This window comes from Oncorhynchus kisutch, linkage group LG17, assembly GCF_002021735.2.
Source record: "Oncorhynchus kisutch isolate 150728-3 linkage group LG17, Okis_V2, whole genome shotgun sequence".
Taxonomy (NCBI): Eukaryota; Metazoa; Chordata; class Actinopteri; order Salmoniformes; family Salmonidae; genus Oncorhynchus; species Oncorhynchus kisutch.
In genome coordinates, this window is record NC_034190.2 from 47,438,540 (window position 1) to 47,452,204 (window position 13,665).

The following is a 13,665-nucleotide window of genomic DNA, read 5'->3' on the forward strand; positions in this document are numbered from 1 at the left end:
GCGTCGGGGCCAGTATCCGAAAGGTCACTAGTACGAATCCCTGAGCCGACAAGATAAAAACACTGTTGATGTGCCCTTGACCAAGGCACTTAGCCCTAAGTGCTGCAGGGTTGATGTTGATAATGGCTGGCCATGACCCTTCTCTCTGAGGGTGTCTCAGTTGGGATATGCCAAAACAAAACATATTTCCATTTTACACATGCGTACTGTATAGCACACATGAACATTTGTGAAATAGGACAATTATATGCACCCACTAAAATTCTTATTACACACATCTTTCTGCCTAAAACCATGTTTCAGCTTGCACCCACCTACTGCAGGTTTTTTTAATTGCTCAGCTGTGTATGACATCACCCATTTCAGCCTACGCTTGCCCTCCCGCCCATAAATACTGTAGCCGAAGCCAGGACAAGTCTCTTCAGCTGTGTTTTCACCTCAGGTGGACTGTGTCTGTACTATATTTAGGGACAAGCCAACACTCTGTGGTATTGGAGTACCATATCAGCTCACACATCTGGATACAGTATGGGGACTAGAAGTACCTGTCTGCTCATGACACTGGTAAGGTTTGATGTTTGAAATCAGTCATCTGCTGAATAGAGGGTCATTGGAGAGGGTCACAGTGGCTCAACCATTTACTTGGATATAGTTTGGGATGGGACTTTCTGTGTTCATTCAGACTAGGATTGGAATAGCATATTTAAATCAAATGTATCATACTGATTAAGTAACCAGAGTTTAAGCATTTTGTGTTGAAGATATAGTGCTTTAGATCTTTGGGTCTGGAAGGTGGGCGAAATCTGGAAGTGTGAATATTTTTTTTAGCAGTGTTTAGTAACCAATATACAGTCTTATATTCATGTGCTTCTTCTCTGGTTCAGGCTGTTGAAGAGCTCCAGACTGCTTTTCAGTCACCACAAGCCTCCGTTTATGGTCTCAAACTGGTCTTTGAATGTTAAAAAAAAACTAAATTCATAACCTTTACCACATCTGGTGGCTTATCCATTGAAAAAGTGTAATCCTATAAACACCTACAGGTATTGTGAGGCATCTGTTTCTCAAACTAGACACTCTAATGCACTTGTCCTCTTTCTCAGTTGTGCACCGGGGCCTCCCACTCCTCTTTCTATTCTGGTTAGAGCCAGTTTGCGCTGTTCTGTGAAGGGAGTAGTACATGGCGTTAGACTGACGAGTTTCAAAAGAAAGTTATTTGTTTCTGGCCATTTTGAGCCTGTAATCAAACCCACAAAACCCACAAATCTAAAGACCAGTTTTATTGCTTTTGTAACCAGCACAACAGTTTTCATCTGTGCTGACATAATTACAAAAGGGTTTTCTAATGATCAATTAGCCTCTTAAAATTCTAAACTAACACAACGTGCCATTGGAACACAGGAGTGATGGTTACAGATAATGGGCCTCTGTACGCCTACGTAGATATTCCATAAAAAATCAGCCGTTACAAGCTACAATGATCATTTACAACATTAACAATGTCTACAGTGTGTTTCTGATCAATTTGATGTTATTTTAATGGACAAAAATATGTACTTTTCTTTCAAAAACAAGGACATTTCTAAGTGACGCTAAATTTTTGAACAGTAGTGGAAATAAATGTATCTATATAGAGAATGAGATGGTGGTGAGATGAGCTCAGCTAAGTGTCTTTATGTTCCCATGGCTTTCAGTCCCATTCCTTCTTATGTACACTTTAACCGTACCTTATTGAGCCCCTACTCACAATAGAGACAGGCTCACCTTTCAGGGAAATACCTTTTTTAACCAATGCATCTGTTCTTGTCTGGTTTGCTCTCTAGTGTCTGGGGATTGTCAGTGTGTCCTCTGAAGAGTTACTGCATCGGCAGAAGAGAATCTGGATTGTAGAATCTTTTAAGATAGAAGAGTCGAGGCCCGGACCTTATCCTTATGTACTGGGGAACGTAAGTAAAGATCACACACTCTTTTGTCGAGAGGGAAATGCCTCCTTTTTCTATGTAATAACATGTGCATTGATTCAAACACACACACACATACATGGTCGAACAAGTAGGCGGACGGACAGACACGGGTGCACATGCACACCCATGCGTGCACATGCACACATACGCAAACACACACACACACACACAAATTCATGCACTGAATGGATGTTTTGTTTCAGGTTCACATTGAGAAGGCGTTCCATGTGAGTTTCTATCTACTTGGTCAAGGGGTTGATCTGGACCCCAGAGGAAAACTGTCCATCAATAAAGACACCGGAGATATCCTAGTTCATGGAGAACTAGACTACGAGCTTTACCAGATACTTAAGGTGGGAGAGAATAGAACTCATTAACCATTAAAAAAAAGACAATTAACATATATTTTTTAATGACATTTAGAATTGGCCAAATAATTTATTTGAAACAATTCTAATTCTACAAATTTTAATTACACTGAACAGAATATAAACGCAACATGTAAGGTGTTAATCCCATGTTTCATGAGCTGCAATAGAAAATCCCAGAAATGTTTCATATGCACAAAAAGTTTATTTCTCTCAAATTTTGTGCACATCAAGAAGCTAATTAAACAGCATGATATTACATATTTGCACCTTGTGTCCATGTATACATTGTTTTTCTCAGAGGCTATCCATAATTTTTAATTTTACCTTTATTTAACTAGGTAGTTCAGTTAATTAAGAACAAATTCTTATTTTCAATGACGGCCTAAGAAGAGTGGGTTAACTGCCTTGTTCTGGGGCAGAACGACAGATTTTTACCTTGTCAGCTCAGGGATTCGATCTTGAAACCTTTTGATTACTAGTCCAACGCTCTAACCACTAGGCTACCTGCCGCCACATTGCCCAGTCGGCGCGATCAAAACAATCTTGAAGCATGGATTCCGATAGGTCAGCCCAACGTTGAATCGACCTTAGCACCGGTACTTCCTGTTTGAGGTTCTGTCTATAGGAAGGGAGGAGAAAAAATGTAGTCGTAATCTGATTTGCTGAAGGGAGGGCAGGGGAGGGCCTTGTAGCCATCTCAGAAGGGGGAGTAACAGTGCTTGAGTGTTTTTGCGGCAAGAGTCAAATGTGTCAATGTGTTGATAGAACTTCGGTAGAGTTTTCCTCAAATTTGCTTTGTTAAAATCCCCAGCTACAAAAAAATGTGGCCTCAGTACATGTGGTTTCCAGTTTGCACAGAGAGAATAGGGACTGTAACATACTCATAGAATCATGGATCTCTCAGGATATACTGTCCCCGTCCATACAGCCAGCTAGGTTCTCAGTACATCGCGCAGACAGGAATAAAGAACTGTCCTGGAAGTAAAAAGACAGTGTATGTTTAATGATTAACTACTCGTGGTGTTTTAACCCTCGCAAGGCTGCCGGCCCAGACAGCATTCCTAGCCGCGTCCTCAGAGTCTGCTGTCCCCACTTGCTTCAAGATGTCCACCATTGTTCCTGTACCCAAGAAAGCAAAGGTCACTGAACTAAATGACTATGCCCCACAGCACTCACTTCTGTCATTACGAAGTGCTTTGAGAGGCTAGTTATTAAGGATCATATCACCTCTACCTTCCCTGACAACCTAGACCCACTGTAATTTGCATACGGCCCCAATAGATGCAATCCCTATCGCATTGCACACTGCCCTATACCATCTGGACAAGAAAAATACCTATGTAAGAATGCTGTTCATTGACTATAGCTCAGCCTTCAACACCACAATACCCTCCAAGCTCATCATTAAGCTCGCGGCCCTAGGTCTGAACCCCTCCCTGTGCAACTGGGTCCTGGACTGCCTGACGGGCCTCCCCCAGGTGTTGAACACCTCCACTACACTGATCCTCGTAAAAGCAGGGGAGCTGGTTCTACTCTGTTTGGCCATTTTCTGTTGCTTTGTCGTGAAAAACTGAGCGGGTCGAACATAACACGTCAAACCTGTAACGCATAGATAGACAGGCTAGAAATGTTTTAACAATGGAATTTTGCATTCAATTGCCCCTCCCTGTTGCATACAACAAGCTTCCATTCCCCATCACAAAGTGATTCATGGACGAGTTAACTAGTAAATACCAGTTGGAGGGCCATTCAAGTGTTTTTTTTTACACTTGGTTACGAACACACCACACCATAACACCGCTAACCATCCACTGTATAACAAATATTAATTTGAAGCACAAGAACTATACTTTGACATATTGTGGAATGTTGTACGGTGTACAGTTTTTGTTTCAATCGATAAAAATGTAAATAAAAATATAGAAAAACGGTGCCCAATCTCTCATTACTTAATTTGTTCCTTAACCAAGATGGCATAGCAGTTCAGACGTCTTTTGTCCTCGTCTTGTCGTGTCCTTTATATATATATATTTACAACTTTTTTCACATACATTTTATTTTTATTTTCCATCAACTCATCTTCAAAACACTCTCCTGCAATCCGCCTCACCAATTTATACTTGTAAAAAAGTATTATTTACCTCAAATCTGTAATCCTCCAAGAAGCTAGCCAGAAACTCCAAGAAGCTAGCCTGAAACTAGCCAGAAGCTAGCCAGGAGCTAGCCAGAAGCTAGCCCAGAAGCTAATCCAGAAGCTAATCAGAAGCTAGTTCAGAAGCTAGTTAGCTTCTTTACTGGCAAATCGTTAGTATTCAGCTAACCACGGTTTGTGGTCATCAGCTATCCTTTAGCTCGAAAATTTATCGCCAGTTTTGTACGGCGCAGCGCGGCTTGGAACATACCGGACCAATTTTTCTCTCCATGTCCCTGGATTTCAACTGCTCTCTGGACATTCATACCCGGATCTCACAGCTAGCTAGCTGCTATCCGTGTGACTATCAGGCTTCGTCAATTCCGGAGCAAACATCAATTATTCCGGAGCTAGCCAGCTCCGTCAATCACTCCTGAGTTCCATCAATCACTCCTGGGCTGCAGTCACATATCCGGACCCGTTTTACTGCCTACGCGGAGCCCCACCGGGCCTTCACAACTGGACTGCCGACGTTATCTACCCGAAGGAGATCCGGCTGGCTCCTCTGTCGCGACGTTACCTGAACGCCCATCTGCGGCCTGCTAACCGTTAGCTGTCTAACCGGCTGCTATATGAATAGACAATCGGACAATTTATTTATTTTTATTATTATTATGTTTTCTTCTTGGGCCTCTATAACTATATCTATTGTTTTTATTTTTGTTGTTGTTGTGTGATTTGGATTAATCCCCTCTACCACACGGAACCCCACTAATCTACTGACGGAACGCAAGAGGTGGCTAACAACAGACCTCCATCCTATGCTAGCTTGCTACCGATGGCCTGGCTAGCTGTCTAAATCGCCGTGACCCCCAACCAATCTCTCCACTCACTGGACCCTTTTGATCACTCGACTAAGCATGCCTCTCCTTAATGTCAATATGTCTTGTCCATTGCTGTTCTGGTTAGTGTTTATTGGCTTATTTCACTGTAGAGCCTCTAGTCCTGCTCACTATACCTTATCCAACCTATTAGTTCCACCACCCACACATGCAATGACATCTCCTGGTTTCAATTATGTTTCTAGAGAAAATATCTCTCTCTTCATCACTCAATACCTAGGATTACCTCCACTGTATTCACATCCTACCATACCTTTGTCTGTACATTATACCTTGATGCTATTTTATCGCCCCCAGAAACCTCCTTTTACTCTCTGTTCCAGACGTTCTAGACGACCAATTCTTATTGCTTTTAGCCGCACCCTTATTCTACTCCTCCTCTGTTCCTCTGGCGATGTAGAGGTGAATCCAGGCCCTGCAGTGCCTAGCTCCACTCCTATTCCCCAGGCGCTCTCTTTTGACGACTTCTGTAACCGTAATAGCCTTGGTTTCATGCATGTTAACATTAGAAGCCTCCTCCCTAAGTTTGTTCTATTCACTGCTTTAGCACACTCTGCCAACCCGGATGTTCTAGCTGTGTCTGAATCCTGGCTTAGGAAGACCACCAAAAATTCAGACATTTTAATTCCAAACTACAACATTTTCAGACAAGATAGAACTGCCAAAGGGGGCGGTGTTGCAATCTACTGCAAAGATAGCCTGCAGAGTTCTGTCCTACTATCCAGGTCTGTACCCAAACAATTTGAACTTCTACTTTTAAAAATCCACCTCTCTAAAAACAAGTCTCTCACCATTGCCGCCTGCTATAGACCACCCTCTGCCCCCAGCTGTGCTCTGGACACCATATGTGAACTGATTGCCCCCCATCTATCTTCAGAGCTCGTGCTGCTAGGCGACCTAAACTGGAACATGCTTAACACCCCAGCCATCCTACAATCTAAACTTGATGCCCTCAATCTCACACAAATTATCAATTAACCTACCAGGTACCTCCCCAAAGCCTTAAACACGGGCACCCTCATAGATATCATCCTAACCAACTTCCACTCTAAATACACCTCTGCTGTCTTCAACCAAGATCTCAGCGATCACTGCCTCATTGCCTGCATCCGTAATGGGTCAGCGGTCAAACGACCTCCACTCATCACTGTAAAACGCTCCCTGAAACACTTCAGCGAGCAGGCCTTTCTAATCGACCTGGCCGGGGTATCCTGGAAGGATATTGATCTCATCCCGTCAGTAGAGGATGCCTGGATATTGTTTTTAAATGCCTTCCTAACCATCTTAAATAAACATGCCCCATTCAAGAAATTTAGAACCAGGAACAGATATAGCCCTTGGTTCTCCCCAGACCTGACTGCCCTTAACCAACACAAAAACATCCTATGGCGTTCTGCATTAGCATCGAACAGCCCCCGTGATATGCAGCTGTTCAGGGAAGCTAGAAACCATTATACACAGGCAGTTAGAAAAGCCAAGGCTAGCTTTTTCAAGCAGAAATTTGCTTCCTGCAACACTAACTCAAAAAAGTTCTGGGACACTGTAAAGTCCATGGAGAATAAGAACACCTCCTCCCAGCTGCCCACTGCACTGAAGATAGGAAACACTGTCACCACTGATAAATCCACCATAATTGAGAATTTCAATAAGCATTTTTCTACGGCTGGCCATGCTTTCCACCTGGCTACTCCTACCCCGCTCAACAGCACTGCACCCCCCACAGCAACTCGCCCAAGCCTTCCCCATTTCTCCTTCTCCCAAATCCGTTCAGCTGAAGGTCTGAATGAGCTGCAAAATCTGGACCCCTACAAATCAGCCGGGCTAGACAATCTGGACCCTTTCTTTCTAAAATTATCTGCCGAAATTGTTGCCACCCCTATTACTAGCCTGTTCAACCTCTCTTTCGTGTCGTCTGAGATTCCTTAAGATTGGAAAGCAGCTGCGGTCATCCCCCTCTTCAAAGGGGGGGATACTCTTGACCCAAACTGCTACAGACCTATATCTATCCTACCATGCCTTTCTAAGGTCTTCGAAAGCCAAGTCAACAAACAGATTACCGACCATTTCGAATCTCACCATACCTTCTCTGCTATGCAATCTGGTTTCAGAGCTGGTCATGGGTGCACCTCAGCCACGCTCAAGGTCCTAAACGATATCGACAATCGATAAGAAACATTACTGTGCAGCCGTATTCATTGATCTGGCCAAGGCTTTCGACTCTGTCAATCACCACATCCTCATCGGCAGACTCAACAGCCTTGGTTTCTCAAATGATTGTCTCGCCTGGTTCACCAACTACTTCTCTGATAGAGTTCAGTGTGTCAAATCGGAGGGTCTGCTGTCCGGACCTCTGGCAGTCTCTATGGGGGTGCCACAGGGTTCAATTCTTGGACCGACTCTCTTCTCTGTATACATCAATGAGGTCGCTCTTGCTGCTGGTGAGTCTCTGATCCACCTCTACGCAGACGACACCATTCTGTATACTTCCGGCCCTTCTTTGGACACTGTGTTAACAACCCTCCAGGCAAGCTTCAATGCCATACAACTCTCCTTCCGTGGCCTCCAATTGCTCTTCAATACAAGTAAAACTAAATGCATGCTCTTCAACCGATCGCTACCTGCACCTACCCGCCTGTCCAACATTACTACTCTGAACGGCTCTGACTTAGAATACGTGGACAACTACAAATACTTAGGTGTCTGGTTAGACTGTAAACTCTCCTTCCAGACCCATATCAAACATCTCCAATCCAAAGTTAAATCTAGAATTGGCTTCCTATTTCGCAACAAAGCATCCTTCACTCATGCTGCCAAACATACCCTTGTAAAACTGACCATCCTACCAATCCTCGACTTTGGCGATGTCATTTACAAAATAGCCTCTAATACCCTACTCAACAAATTGGATGCAGTCTATCACAGTGCAATCCGTTTTGTCACCAAAGCCCCATATACTACCCACCATTGCGACCTGTACGCTCTCGTTGGCTGGCCCACGTCGCCAAACCCACTGGCTCCATGTCATCTACAAGACCCTGCTAGGTAAAGTCCCTCCTTATCTCAGCTCGCTGGTCACCATAGCATCTCCCACCTGTAGCACACGCTCCAGCAGGTATATCTCTCTAGTCACCCCCAAAACCAATTCTTTCTTTGGCCGCCTCTCCTTCCAGTTCTCTGCTGCCAATGACTGGAACGAACTACAAAAATCTCTGAAACTGGAAACACTTATCTCCCTCACTAGCTTTAAGCACCAACTGTCAGAGCAGCTCACAGATTACTGCACCTGTACATAGCCCATCTATAATTTAGCCCAAACAACTACCTCTTTCCCTACTATATTTTATTTATATATTTATTTTGCTCCTTTGCACCCCATTATTTTTATTTCTACTTTGCACATTCTTCCATTTCAAAACTACCATTCCAGTGTTTTACTTGCTATATTGTATTTACTTTGCCACCATGGCCTTTTTTGCCTTTACCTCCCTTCTCACCTCATTTGCTCACATCGTATTTAGACTTGTTTATACTGTATTATTGACTGTATGTTTGTTTTTACTCCATGTGTAACTCTGTGTCGTTGTATCTGTCGAACTGCTTTGCTTTATCTTGGCCAGGTCGCAATTGTAAATGAGAACTTGTTCTCAACTTGCCTACCTGGTTAAATAAAGGTAAAATAAAATAAAATAAATAAAAATAAAAAATTCAACTGAAGAGAGACACTTGAAGAGTTGAATTCCAAAACACCAGCTGTGGAAAAGGTATTCAATTGTCATGATAGAGTAAAAGTACAGATACCTTAATTAATAGAAAATGACTCAAGGTAAAGTGAAAGACACCCAGTAAAATACAACGTGGTTTTAAATATACTTAAGTATCAAAAGTAAATGGAATTGCCTAAAAGTACTTAGCAAAAGTATAAATCATTTCACATTCCTTTTATTAAGCAAGCCAGATGGCACAATTTGCTTTTTTCTTTTCGGATAGCCAGGGGCACACTCCCACACTCAGACATTTACAAACAAAGCATTTATGTTTAATGAGTCTGCCAGATCAGACGCAGTAGGGATGACCAGGGATGTTCTCTTGATAAGTGTGTGAATGGGACCATTTTCCTGTCGAAATGTGATGAGTACTTTTGGCTGTCAGGGAAAAAGTACATTCATTTTCTTTAGGAATGTAGTGAAGTAAAACAAAAAACATACTGTATATATCTCATAGTAAAGTAAAGTACAGATACCCCAGAAAACTACTTAAGTAGTACTTTAAAATAGTTTTACTCAAGTAATTTACACCATTGCAAAACACTATATATCTATTTTCAGAAATGTTGGTAAATTTGCTTTAACTGTTTAAATAAATTCTTAAAGAAATTGGTGTCTTTTTCACTGTCTAATCATGACACATGGTTGTTCTTTTCCACTTAGAGGAACGTCTACCTATGTGAGATTGATGTTCTTTGACTACATCTCAGCTTTCAAAATCATAGTGCCATCCAAGCTTATCACTAAGCTCAGGACCCCGGGACTAAACACCTCCCTCTACAACTGGATCCTGGACTTCCTGACGGGCCACCCCCAGGTGGCGAGGCTAGACAACAACCCATCCCCCATACTGAACTTCAACACAGGGGCCCCTCATGGGTTCGTGCTTAGTCCCCTCCTGTACTCCCACGACTGCGTGGCCATGCAAGACCCCAATAGTTTGCCGACGACACAAAGGCCGATAACACATATTACATTGAGACAGCCTATACGGAGGAGATCAGAGACCTGGCAGTGTGGTGCCAGGACAACAACCTCCACCTCAACTTCAGTAAGACAAAGGAGCTGATTGTAGACTTCAGGAAACTGAAATGGGGGCAAGCATCGACGGGCTGTAGTGGAGAGGGTCCTCGGTGTCCACATCACTGAGGATCTATCATGGTCTACACACGCCAACACAGTCTTGAAGAGGACACGACAACGCCTCGTCCCGCCTCGTCCCGCTAACTTGCCAATTGTGCAAGTTCTCCCACTTAAAAACATGAGAGAGGCCTGTAAGTTTCATCAAATGTACACTTCAACTATGACAGATAAAATTTGAAAAAAATCCAGAAAATCACATTGTTGGATTTTTTATGAATATATTTGCAGATTATGGTGGAAAATAAGTATTTGGTCAATAACAAAAGTTTATCTCAATACTTTGTTATATACCCTTTGTTGGCAATGACAGAAGTCAAACGTTTTCTGTAAGTCTTCACAAGGTTTTCACACACTGTTGCTGGTATTTTGGCCCATTCCTCCATGCAGATCTCCTCTGGAGCAGTGATGTTTTGGGGCTGTTGCTGGGCAACACGGACTTTCAACTCCCTCCAAAGATTTTCTATGGGGTTGAGATCTGGAGACTGGCTAGGCCACTCCAGGACCTTGAAATGCTTCTTACGAAGCCACTCCTTCGTTGCCCGGGCGGTGTGTTTGGGATCATTGTCATGCTGAAAGACCCAGCCACGTTTCATCTTCAATGCCCTTGCTGATGGAAGGATGTTTTCACTCAAAATCTCACGATACATAGCCCCATTCATTCTTTCCTTTACACGGATCAGTTGTCCTGGTCCCTTTGCAGAAAAACAGCCCCAAAGCATGATGTTTCCACCCCCATGCTTCACAGTAGGTATGGTGTTCTTTGGATGCAACTCAACATTCTTTGTCCTCCAAACACGACGAGTTGAGTTTTTACCAAAAAGTTATATTTTGGTTTCATCTGACCATATGACATTCTCCCAATCTTCTTCTGGATCATCCAAATGCTCTCTAGCAAACTTCAGACGGGCCTGGACATGTACTGGCTTAAGCAAGGGGACACGGCTGGCACTGCAGGACTTGAGTCCCTGGTGGCGTAGTGTGTTACTGATGGTAGGCTTTGTTACTTTGGTCCCAGCTCTCTGCAGGTCATTCACTAGGTCCCCCCTGTGTGGTTCTGGGATTTTTGCTCACCTTGTGATCATTTTGACCCCACAGGGTGAGATCTTGCGTGGAGCCCCAGATCGAGGGAGATTATCAGTGGTCTTGTATGTCTTCCATGTCTTCCATGTCCTAATAATTGCTCCCACAGTTTATTTCTTCAAACCAAGCTGCTTCCCTATTGCAGATTCAGTCTTCCCAGCCTGGTGCAGGTCTACAATTTTGTTTCTGGTGTCCTTTGACAGCTCTTTGGTCTTGGCCATAGTGGAGTTTGGAGTGTGACTGTTTGAGGTTGTGGACAGTTGTCTTTTATACTGAAAACAAGTTCAAACAGGTGCCATTAATACAGGTAACGAGTGGAGGACAGAGGAGCCTCTTAAAGAAGAAGTTACAGGTCTGTGAGAGCCAGAAATCTTGGTTGTTTGTAGGTGACCAAAAACGTATTTTCCACTTGCAAATAAATTCATTAAAAATCCTACAATGTGATTTTCTGGAGAAAAAAAATCTAATTTTGTCTGTCATAGTTGAAGTGTACCTATGATGAAAATTACAGGCCTCTCTCATCTTTTTAAGTGGGAGAACATGCACAATTGGTGGCTGACTAAATACTTTTTTGCCCCACTGTATATGCTGCTGTTGGTGTTTAAAATCTGTCACTTTATTCCTAGTTATATGTACATACAGTTGAAGTCGGAAGTTTACATACACCTTAGCCAAATACATTTAAACTCAGTTTCTCAAAATTCCTGACATTTAATCTTAGTAAAAGTTAGGATCACCACTTTGTTTTAAGAATGTGAAATGTCAGAATAATAGTAGAGAGAATGATTTATTTCAGCTTCTATTACTTTCATCACATTCCCAGGGGGTCAGAAGTTTACATACACTCAATTAGTATTTGGTAGCATTGCCTTTAAATTGTTTAACTTGGGTCAAACATTTCGGGTAGCCTTCCACAAGCTTCCCACAATAAGTTGGGTGAATTTTGGCCCATTCCTCCTGACAGAGCTGGTGTAACTGAGTCAGGTTTGTAGGCCTCCTTGCTAGCACACGCTTTTTCAGTTCTGCCCACGCATTTTCTATGGGATTGAGGTCAGGGATTTGTGATGGCCACTCCAATACCTTGACTTTGTTGTCCTTAAGCCATTTTGCCACAACTTTGGAAGTATGTTTGGGGTCATTGTCCATTTGGAAGACCCATTTGCGACCAAGCATTAATTCCTGACGGATGTCTTGTGATGTTGCTTCAATATATCCACACAATTTGCATTCATCAATGATGACATCTATTTTGTGAAGTGTAACAGTCCCTCCTGCAGCAAAGCACTCCCACAACATGATGCTGCCACCCCCGTGCTTCACGGTTGGGATGGTGTTCTTCGGCTTGCAAGCATCCTCCTTTTTCCTTTTTTGTTACATTTCTCCAAACAGTACGATCTTTGTCCCCATGTGCAGTTGCAAACCGTAGTCTAGCTTTTTTATGGCGGTTTTGGAGCAGTGGCATCTTCCTTCCTGAGCGGCCTTTCAGGTTATGTCGATGTAGGACTCGTTTTACTGTGGATATGGATACTTTTGTACCTGTTTCCTCCAGATCTTCACAAGGTCCTTTGCTGTTGTTCAGGGATTGATTTGCACTTTTTGCACCAAAGATCATCCCAAAGATGAACCAGACTTGTGGCGGTCTACCATTTTTATATGAGGTCTTGGCTGATTTCTTTTGATTATCTCATGATGTCAAGCAAAGAGGCACTGAGTTTGAAGGTACGCCTTGAAATACGTCCACAGGGACAGCACCAATTTACTCAAATTATGTCAATTAGGCTCAGAAGCGTTTTCTGGAATTTTCTGGAATTGTTCAAGCTGTTTAAAGGCAGAGTCAACTTAGTGTATGTAAACTTCTGACCCACTGGAATTGCAATACAGTGAATTATAAGTGAAATAATCTGTCTGTAAACCATTGTTGGAAAAATTACTTGTGTCAAAGTAGAAGTCCTAACTGACTTGCCAAAACTGTAGTTTGTTAACAAGAAATTTGTGGAGGGGTTGAAAAATGAGTTTTAATGACTCCAACCTAAGTGTATGTAAACTTCCGACTTCAACTGTAACTAGCTTATGACCTCGTACCCCTGCACAATGACTCGGCACTGGTACCCCGTGTATATAGCCAAGTTAAAGGTGCTGCATGGCCAATTCGACGTCTGCATTCATACTTCTTGCAGTTCATGGAGCAGTGCAGCGCTGTGGTGAAAGATGTTGTCAAGGAAATGAGTTTGTGTTACATAGGACCTCCTGCCCCCACCTACCGTCAACCAATCATGTCAATGCGAAACTAGTCGGAGCCTTCCGCATTGAAAA

The 13,665-nt window shown here is 42.9% G+C and overlaps 1 protein-coding gene across 1 annotated transcript in view; it reads left to right on the forward strand.

The window, feature by feature from the left end:
- The first annotated feature begins 415 nt into the window (after positions 1-415).
- cdh26.2 (cadherin 26, tandem duplicate 2) overlaps positions 416-13,665 on the forward strand; it is a 28,694-nt gene continuing 15,444 nt past the window's right edge. The window contains exons 1-3 of the mRNA XM_020507247.2: positions 416-564; positions 1,821-1,943; positions 2,165-2,314. Coding sequence (XP_020362836.1) covers positions 529-564; positions 1,821-1,943; positions 2,165-2,314 — 309 coding nt within the window. The 5' untranslated portion in view covers positions 416-528. The remainder of the gene's footprint in view (positions 565-1,820; positions 1,944-2,164; positions 2,315-13,665) is intronic.